The 9,190-nt window shown below is 51.0% G+C and overlaps 1 protein-coding gene across 1 annotated transcript; it reads left to right on the top strand.

Annotated features, from left to right (window-relative positions):
* The first annotated feature begins 1,131 nt into the window (after positions 1 to 1,131).
* LOC128933210 (homeobox protein NANOG-like) lies at positions 1,132 to 6,811 on the top strand. The gene is made up of 4 exons (XM_054270140.1): positions 1,132 to 1,288; positions 4,391 to 4,665; positions 5,970 to 6,059; positions 6,449 to 6,811. The coding sequence occupies exons 1-4, from the start codon at positions 1,132 to 1,134 to the stop codon at positions 6,809 to 6,811; spliced, it is 885 nt and encodes a 294-aa protein (XP_054126115.1).
* The last annotated feature ends 2,379 nt before the right edge of the window (positions 6,812 to 9,190 follow it).

Genomic DNA, 9,190 nt, shown 5'->3' with positions numbered 1-9,190 from the left:
GGCCATATGTCAGGAAACATCAGCTAACCCTGTCCTAAAGGAAACTTCATCTCCTTTATTCCAAACATTCCAAACAACCTGCAGCAGCCTGACAAAGGCCACAGCCAAGGCTACACAAATAAAAGCATGTGTTTTGAAAGGCCATGGGCAAGCAAATCTGTTAGCTGTGGACCTTATACACTAGATCTTTTCCTAGCTCCACAATGAAAATGCCTCTGCTGGTTGTCCCCCTGGAGACCAGCCAGCTGAGATTTCTGAGCCTGCTCTGCAAAGTGAGATCTGCTGTTGGATGTGACTTGCCCAGTGTTTCTGAGTTTGCTCTGGCACAGCCTTGTTGAAGATGGGCCAAACACATTTTCATCTGGCTCCCTCGAAGGCCTATATGAAGGAATTTCCTTCTCAGTAAAAAAAAAAAAAAAAAAAAAGAAAAAAAAAAAAAAAAGAAAAAAGTCCTAGTCCCCAGTTCTAATTCCCCCCTCTCCCATCTCTGACATCTGCAGCAAGAGTATGGGAGGTGCTGCCAGGTCAGTAGGGGGTGTCTGTGGGTCCTGGGGAGGTGTCAGTGTCACCCAAGCCACAAATCAAAGCTCTCAGAACCCTCCCCACCAGCCCAGAGCAGGGTGTGGGTTTGGCCGGCACGGTCCGGAGCAGCTCAGCACCAGATTCAGCCGCTGTGCCCTCGCCGTGGTGGAGACGGGCCGGGATGTGCTATCCCAATGCAGGGAACAGCTGTCTTGTGCGGGACACCCGCACTCATGGGGTTCTGAGCCGCGACAAGCCCACAGAGGCAGGGGGAGGAGTTGTCCTGGGGCTCTGGGTCAGACCCTGCTCAGGTGTGACTGAGGAACCTGCAGAATGGGAAGAATTCAGAAGGGACATATTTGAGCCCTGATGCCATTCCGAGCGCTGCTTTCCCTCCCCCCTGCCCCGTCCCCACCCCACCGATCGGCCTCTTTACCATGACAAAGAGCCCGGAGGAGCGGGCCGCGGTGGATATTGCGGTCCGGGGCAGGCAATGGCCGGCTATAAAGGCCTGTCTGCGCTCCGGGGCTGCCTCAGCTCGGTGGTGGGACCTGCCCCCAGGTGGAGGTGACAGCTGGCGTGAGGGGACCCGCCCCTGCGGCCGTGCCCATGTGCGCGCACTTGGCGCTGCCGCCGTGCCCCGCGTACCCCGGCGGGGCCGCCCGGGGCCGCCTGGAGCTCGGCTGGAGCGCGGCCGGGGCCGCAGCACAGGCCCCCACAGCGGCCGGGCACTCTCCGCAGGCTGCGAGCAGCAGGCACACGGCAGGTAAGGCCTTCAGCTACACCCTGGAGCTCACCCCCAGGATAACCCTGCTACCAGGTCAGGCTCAAACGACTTTGAGCGGATTTTTCTCTTTCCCTGCCTTGGTTTCCTAGTGCGTGACCCGGGCAGAGTGCGCTGGGGTGGGCAAGGAGGAGGGGTGACCTTGGCCAGTCACACCACTCTTCCATGCTACTTTTCTTGGGTGGCTGCCAACCGGTTTCCTAAACCTCAAAAGAGCCTGAAAGAGTCGAGGCACTGTCAGGTCTGTGCTCCAGGCTGAAGGGCAGAGTGACAGTTTGGTCTTATGGAAGTTCATGGTTCTTGGTGCTGGGATGTCTGGGCCGCCTGTTAGTTAAATGCTGTCATTTGTGCCATCGAGAGAAACAGATCCTGGAGATACTTCTTGTGGCATCCCCCGTCCTCTTACAAATTCCTTGCATCCTTTATGCACTTATTAATCAGGAGCCAAGGCCTGCTCTGAATCACTGGGTGCTGGAAGATCTACTCCTTTAAATCTCGCATTGTTACTCACACTGCTTCTTTCATTTTGCCATTTCCGTCTATTTCCCTCTTATTTCTGTGCTCTGGTCCCTTTGCCTTTCCCTTTTGAACCAAAAAGTCCCAGGTGTCACCAGAGTGACATTTTCTGTTCCTGCCATTCCTCTCCCAGTCCAGTGAGGGGCAATAGAAGAGCTGATAAGAGCAGGTTTTCGCCCAGCCCCACATTATGGTCAGCGGGGCAACACCCTAGCAAGGTAAATGGGCGGGAGGAGAGGCAGGTTTTGGGGTGCCACTTTCAAGCTGTCAGTTGCTGTGGAAAGCTCCAGGTTCAGGCAGAGTGCCTATGGCTACTCGCATGTGGCTGCCTGCCGTGTAGCCTCTCTGTATGCTGCCTGCCCAACAAAGGCAGCAGGCAGTTGGACTCTGTGTGCCCCTGTTGGGTTTGGTACATAGCCTTTAACCCCATCTTCAAACACCCTCGTGCCTCTCTCAGAGAGAACCCCTGTAGTGGAAGTCGAGGCTTACAGATGTCAAGGCCTTGAGTGAGTGGGTATGTCCCTGGCTTTCATATTCATGTCTGTTGCACTCTCATGTTCGCATCTTGTTTGTGTTTCTTGCTTCCTCTCTCCTTTCCTCTCTTCTCATGAGAGAAGGAGCACTTTTGTCCTGAGCTCAAGCTGCACACGATACATTTTATGGGGCTTTGGGATGACAGGTCAGCTTTAGTTCTACAGTGTCTCGCTGTGGTTCCTAACAGGAGACTTCCCTGTTTTCCAGGCCCATGTTCCCAGCATACTCATTTCTTCCCTATGAGGTTTTTACTGCACAGCCTGCAGGAGCCAAGCATCCTGTGATACCACATGAAGTTTTAGCTTGCCATGCAGCCAGGTCACTGATGTTTGGTTTCCTCAAGGCTCTGCAGTCTAGCTCCATGCACATAACACTGCAGGCCCTTGCACCTCTTCTGCTGACAGCCTCTTCCTGCTTGCAGACAGAATCCCTTTGCAATCCTCATGGCCCCACTCCCCAGTGCTGGAAACCTGCCCCACTACACCCCTGGCTGTTCACCAGCCCCTGCTCTGGGTGCTGTCATCTCCTAGGGATAGCAAATGGCCCAGAGCAGGCAAACCCTGAGGGGCAGGCACCACAGAGACAGGCATGCCTCTGTCAGGAGAGTTACAAGGGGCACACTACCACAGACGTGGCCACCTTTCTGAGGTCCAACAGGACTCCAAGCCTTTTCAGTGATTGCTTAGTAGACTCTCAGCTTAGGACAGAAGAGGGAAAGGTTTTGTAGGATGGGTGGGAAGCCCATTCCTCTGGGGCACATCAGTGCTTTTGCTCTGGACATGTGTTCTGATGATTGAGGAGGGTGTCTCAGTGTCACAGCTCTCAGGGTGGCTGGTAAGGAGGTTGGGAGACATTGGTTGGGCTCAGTAGTCAGAAGGTGTGCGCTGAAATGGCACTGCCCCATTCACTGCACTCCCAGTAGGAGGAGAGGGGATGGACCATGCAGGACAGTTTGCAGAGGAGTAGCTGGAGGAGGGAGGGGTGGGCAGATTCATCACTGTAGTTGGGGAAAGAGGAGTGACTGCTATCACAGCCCTTCAGTCAGGTTGGCCTGAGAAGGTCTCAGCCTCTCTCAGACCCCAGTAATCTAGCATGTGACACATTTTCTTATTCCTGCAGCCTGAATGACTTTGCATCTTGGCAGGTTTTGTCTTCACTAGGAGCCCAGATTGTTCAGGAAACTTTTCCCTTAGCTCTTTACTTCAACTTTGCCATCAACAGAGATCCCTTAAGACATGTACCAGGACAAATTAGAAGGGGCTTGAATGCCTTCCTCTGCGCTCTTGAATTTTGTCCCCTATGTCCCTGGTACAGGATTGCTGCCTTCTTTCACCTGTTTCACATACTCACCTTTCCTCTCCCTCTCCTTTTCCGTGTGACATTTCTCTCCTTCATTCTTCTCTTGCCAAAAGCCCCTCTCAGACAAATTGCTCCTTCCACCTACGGTGTCTCCAGCAGTGGCATGGTCTGTGGTGGGAGACAAGGGCAAACAGGACTGAGCCAATATCCAATGCCTGATGTTCTCCACCTGCTGCCCTCACTGTGAGCACTGGCTGCTCTGCCCCACTGTACACCCTGGGCAGAGGCTGTTTTGTCTCTATTGAGTACCTTGGTATTGCTGGGCAGGCAGTTCTGGGGAGCCCAGCCAGCAACCCAGAGCTATGCTTGCAGTCATGACAAGGCCTTTTTACACCATAATCAGACTGAAATATTATTGAGGCCATCTGGAGGAGGAGAATTCACTGTGAACCAGTGTGCACCACGTTTTTGCACTGTTCCCTGCCCTGACTTTTCTGCCTGGCAGAAGGGAGTCATGAACATCTCAGAGGGGACTGAGCTGGGAAGCTGCTTGCTCTCAGTGTGCTTGTCTGTGCTCACAGCTCTGTGAAGAAAGGAGGGTCACACAAGCCTTTGCTTCTAAAAAGCTCCTGTCTGGTAGCCAAAGAGCTCTACAGCAGGCAGGGAGCATGCTCATACTCTTACAGCTAAACATTTTGTCTCTTAGACCTTTTCTCATTTTCTTTTTATTTATAGAAGTGTCCCCAGCTTCATCCAGTTCTGGGAATTTCAGCCAATTCACACCAGATTCAGCCACCAGTCCACATTCCTCATCCTCATCCCCACAGCCTTCAGCTAAGTCTCAGAAGGGCAGAGAATATGGCGTGGAGGGCATCAGGAAGACCAAGAGCCGCACAGCTTTCTCCAAGGAGCAGCTGCTGACCCTGCACCAGCGCTTCCAGAGCCAGAAGTACCTCAGCCCCCAGCAGATCCGGGAGCTGGCTGTTGCCCTGGGGCTCACCTACAAGCAGGTGAGCACAGAGACTTTGACCCACAGTGGCTGAGTGGTCACTTCAGGGAGTGACAGGATGGAAAGATGAGTCCCCAGCAGGGACTGAGGCCAAGGTGCCAGCTGACAGTTGCTCCCCTGCTTATTCATGCCCAGACATCAGAAGCAGTTATGCAGATAGAGGGGCCAGTGGCACCTCATTTGGGCCTCCCAAGTCGAGGGTCAGTCAAGGGTTCTGTTGCCAACAACCGTAGTAGAATTGCAAACCCAGTGATGAATATGTTGTTCACCACAAACAGTCTCTACCCTGGGCTTTGCAGCGCTTCACAGATTTTTTTCATGCGCTGTGAACTTCTCAGAAACCCTGGCATGCATCTGTTCTCTGAATCACAGGGCTGCTGCAACATGCTGAAAGCTCTTGCTAGTGTCTCCTGGGTCTTATCTTGTCCAGTATCTAATAGTGCTCCACACTCAGCACTGCCTGGCTGCTTGACATGTGCTCCCTCCTCCCCATGGGTTCTGCTAGGTTCACACATCACTGCCCTTTAGGGTCTCTGCTGATCTCCAGGTAGGTTGTGTGTGGTGAAATGATGCTGCCTCCAATGATGCCTTCCTAAAGCAGGGGGGGCTGGGCAACGGGGCACAAGAGCTCGCAGTTACAAGTTCAAAATCTTCCTGAAATTTGAATCTCAGAGCTGGGCAGGATGGCCGGGATGCCCTGGGACTAAAAGAGTTATATGTGCATTGTAAGTGCACGCAGTGAACTGGTTCTGTCAGGAACAAGGCAGGTGGGACAGTCTGCTCTTTCCTTCAATCCACATCCCTGCAAAGGCTGCTTTCACAGTGCAGACACAGCCCGGGGGGTAATTGGCCCTGGAATTTGCCTCAGCTAGCAGCTTTGAATTTGGAAACTGCTGGGGACAAGGAGCAGGTCTGTCCCTTCTCTGTTCCCAAACACGCAGAAACAGCGTCTTAGAAGTTTGCCTGTAGTGCAGGGGGCTTGTAGAAGTGTCAGTGGGTCTGATTTACACCAGTCATGCACGTCCATGTTCAGAATGAGTCCATTTATCCCAGCTATCCCTGTCTCCTGACACCGAGCCACCCCCTCCCCCATCACACAGTTGCAGTAGCCACCTGCTGAGGCTGCTAGACAGACTCTCCCCGTGGCAACACCCCCCAGGAGTTCCTAAAGGCTTTTATCTGCTGCTGCCCATGTATCTCTGCCATCTGGTCACTCCCTCTGGTTCTTCCTGCTTGTGAATTTGGTTACATTTGTTCTTCTCTCTCCTTTGCTGACATTTTCTTTGCTTTCCCTTCCCCTCCCAGGTGAAGACTTGGTTCCAGAACCGGAGGATGAAGCTGAAAAGGTGCCAGAAGCAGAGCCTGTGGAGCGAACGGGCTCAGTGTCTCACGCAAGTAAGAACACAGCACGTGGCTCATCATGGCTCTTCTGTCTGGGCAGATCAGTCCCCTGTTTCCTCCATGGGGGCAACTGAAGCATAGGAGTGTGAGCGTACCCGGCCTTCTGGTTAGCTCAGTGCAGAGGCACAAACTGGGCACCACACCAAGTGTACTGGTGGTAGCCCAGCAGTGGGCTGGCTGTACCACAGAAACGTTTCCAGGCAAAAGCTGTTTTCCTCTTACGTGTACATGATTGTGTATCCACCCCTGAACTATGGGAATGGGCATAGTTCTTCTTGCCCTCCATGCCATGAAATGTGTAGGGACAGAGCCCCAGTACGCGTCAGGCCTGTGGACGCCAGTGGAGAAGCTCTGTGTTCTGACTCTCTGCCTTTCCCTTTCAGAGTGGCTTCCAGAGCGGAACTTACCTGGATGTGCACCCCAAATTCCACCAGGGCTACCCCATCACCACAGCTGGCAACATGCAAGCCATGCCTGCCCCCTGTCAGCACTATGGAGCAGGGCAGAACGCTTACACAATCCTGACCAGCGAGGATGGAGGAGTCTTTGGCAAAGGCGGGGGCACCTGCAGTGTCCAGCAGACAGTGGGCTTCATTGCTCAGCACAAAGTAGACTTTTACCACAGCTATCCTGGCAGTGTGGAATATCCAGGCTCCAAGACAGGTGATGGCTGTAATTTTCACCACTCAGCCACCATGGGGGCTCCTTTCCCAACTGCTGCCAGCCATCATCTTTATCATTCCTAAGCACTGTGGATGTGGGGTACTTGGGCAGCCAGGAATCAAATCTTTTTCTCATCTCTCCCGTTGTTATTCGTGTGCTGGCCACCTCAGGGACACCTTGTAGCTAAAACCTGTTTTGGCATCCAGATGTGTGCCTGCAGACATGCAGCTGTGCAGAGACTCAGACCCATTTGCCCAGGTACATGTACACAGAACCCTTAATTTCTATGCTCTTACATGTGCACACACATATTACTTTCTTGATTGGCACAGACAACCAAGCTCTCTTATGGCAAATTCCAAGATCTGCCTACACAGCTTATGCCCTGAATCTTCTTAATTATGGATTGTGTAACTTGTCTAAGGGGAAGCACAGATTCCTTTGGGAATCTCATTTCTATGTATCACTGTACAGTTGTGTGTACATAGCGCATGATGCCAGGGTCTGTATGGAGAGGTGCTGGTCACTTACCTTTAATTTAAGTTGGAGAAGTTATTGCCACGTGCCAGTTATCCATTTGAAGTGTAATCCATCAGTTCTGTATATCAGGCATGAGGTGAAGTGTTGAAGTGTCTAATGAAGGGAGTTGTAACAAAGTAGCTTGCAGAAAGGCTGGTAAGATGATTTTATAAGCCCTTCCTTCTAGTCTGTATCTTTCTGTGCCTCCCCCTGAGAAAACCTAACAGTGCATTCAATTTGGCAAATAAAAAAGAGTACTTTTAAAGCTGCATTATGTATTTTTATATATCTCTTTTTTTTCCCACTGCAATAGAGCATTGCAATATAAAAACCAGATGGAGCATAAATAGCCATAGCAACTGTATGCCATTGTTATTTGATGCTGAAACTATAAACAGAAATTATTCTGTGTTATTAGTGGATCAGCTTCATGTCTCTTGGCAATGCCAGATATCTCGAGTCAAAGGAACAGGTGAGTAACTCACTCATCTTAAGAATTTTCCATATCCAGCAGTAGTAAATAGGGGGACTGTTATGGAGGTACTATAATTTCTAAACTTGTCCGTGGAAGTGTCTAAGTACCTAAAACCAGATGTGTGCAGCAAAGTATATGCAATAACAGGCCTCCAGTTCCCTGAGTCACACACTTTCTATCACTTTGATGATGACAACAAATTTCTCTTAATGCAATGAAGTAGCTGCCATGGTTAAAGAAAAGAGCATGAAATGAAGGCAGTGATTTCAATGACTGGAGTAATAAGAGGCATGGAATTCTATTGGCAAAGCTGATTTATGTCCCTGTGCCTCACAGCTGTTTGTTCCCTCTCTCACTCCCTCATGCAGACACTGACTCTACTGTAAACTGTATGGTGTGCTGACTTTGGCTGTGTTCGTTAATTTTCTTCACAGTATCTGGCATGGGGCTCTGTTTTGGATTTGTGCTGAGAATGGAGTTGATAATACAGAGATGTTTTCATTATTGCTGAGCAGGGCTTGCACAGTGTCAAGGCCTTTTCTGCTTCTCATTATCTCCCTGAGAGTGAGAAGGCCGGGGGTGCACAAGGAGTTAGGAGGAGACACAGCTGGGAAGACTGACCCCAACTGACCAAATGGATATTCCATACCATATGGCATTGGGGTCAGTGTAGAAAACTGGGGGGAGGAAGAGGGGACATGCAGAACGATGGTGTTTGTCTTCCTAAGGAATCATTACACAGGATGGGGCTTTGTTGTCCTGGAGGTGGCCTGCCTATGGGAAGGGGTGAATTAATTCCTTGTTTTGCTTTGTTTGTGTGTGCGGCTTTTGCTTTACCTATTAAATTGTTTTTATCTCAATCCACGAGTTTTCCCGCTTTTAGTCTTCTGATTCTCTCTCCCATCCCAGTGATGGGGTGTGATCAAGTTGAGTGGCTGCACGGTGCTCATTTACTGCCTGGCATTGAACCACAACACGTGGCCGGCATGATTTGGGAAAAGATAAAGCCTTTTGGATGGTGAGTCACATAGTCTTGGCACAACCCCCGCCCTTCTCCTCTTGCAACCATCAAGCGGCTAAGGATGGGCAAGACTGTTCTTGAAACCAAGGGTGGGGAACAATTAAGTCGACTGAAAAGGTGCTGGCTAGCATGGGAGGGTGGACAATAGCGGCAATTATCAAGGCTCTCATACCAGAATGAAGATATTTTTCAGTTCTTCTCAAGCCGACAGTTCTGTTTACTTACCTGAATATAACCCAAAACCTTTCCATGCCAACCCATCAAAGGCCGCTGTAAGTGAAAAAAGTTGAGCTTGCAGCACGTCCTCACTAATAATTCTCTGGCAAAGGAGCCACATGTCATGCCCTGCTCCTTCAGAGATGCTTTAGGACAGGCAGGATTTTGCTGTGGAGGCTCTGGGACTGGCTTGCAGAAAGCTGTTGTCTGTAAGAGCAACAGCTGCGATCT

The sequence above is a fragment of the Melozone crissalis genome, unplaced genomic scaffold (genome assembly GCF_028551555.1).
Source record: "Melozone crissalis strain CALT ecotype California unplaced genomic scaffold, PUWL_Pcris_2 ptg000008l_1, whole genome shotgun sequence".
NCBI lineage: Eukaryota > Metazoa > Chordata > Aves > Passeriformes > Passerellidae > Melozone > Melozone crissalis.
This window is presented reverse-complemented; position numbering and strand designations above follow the sequence as displayed.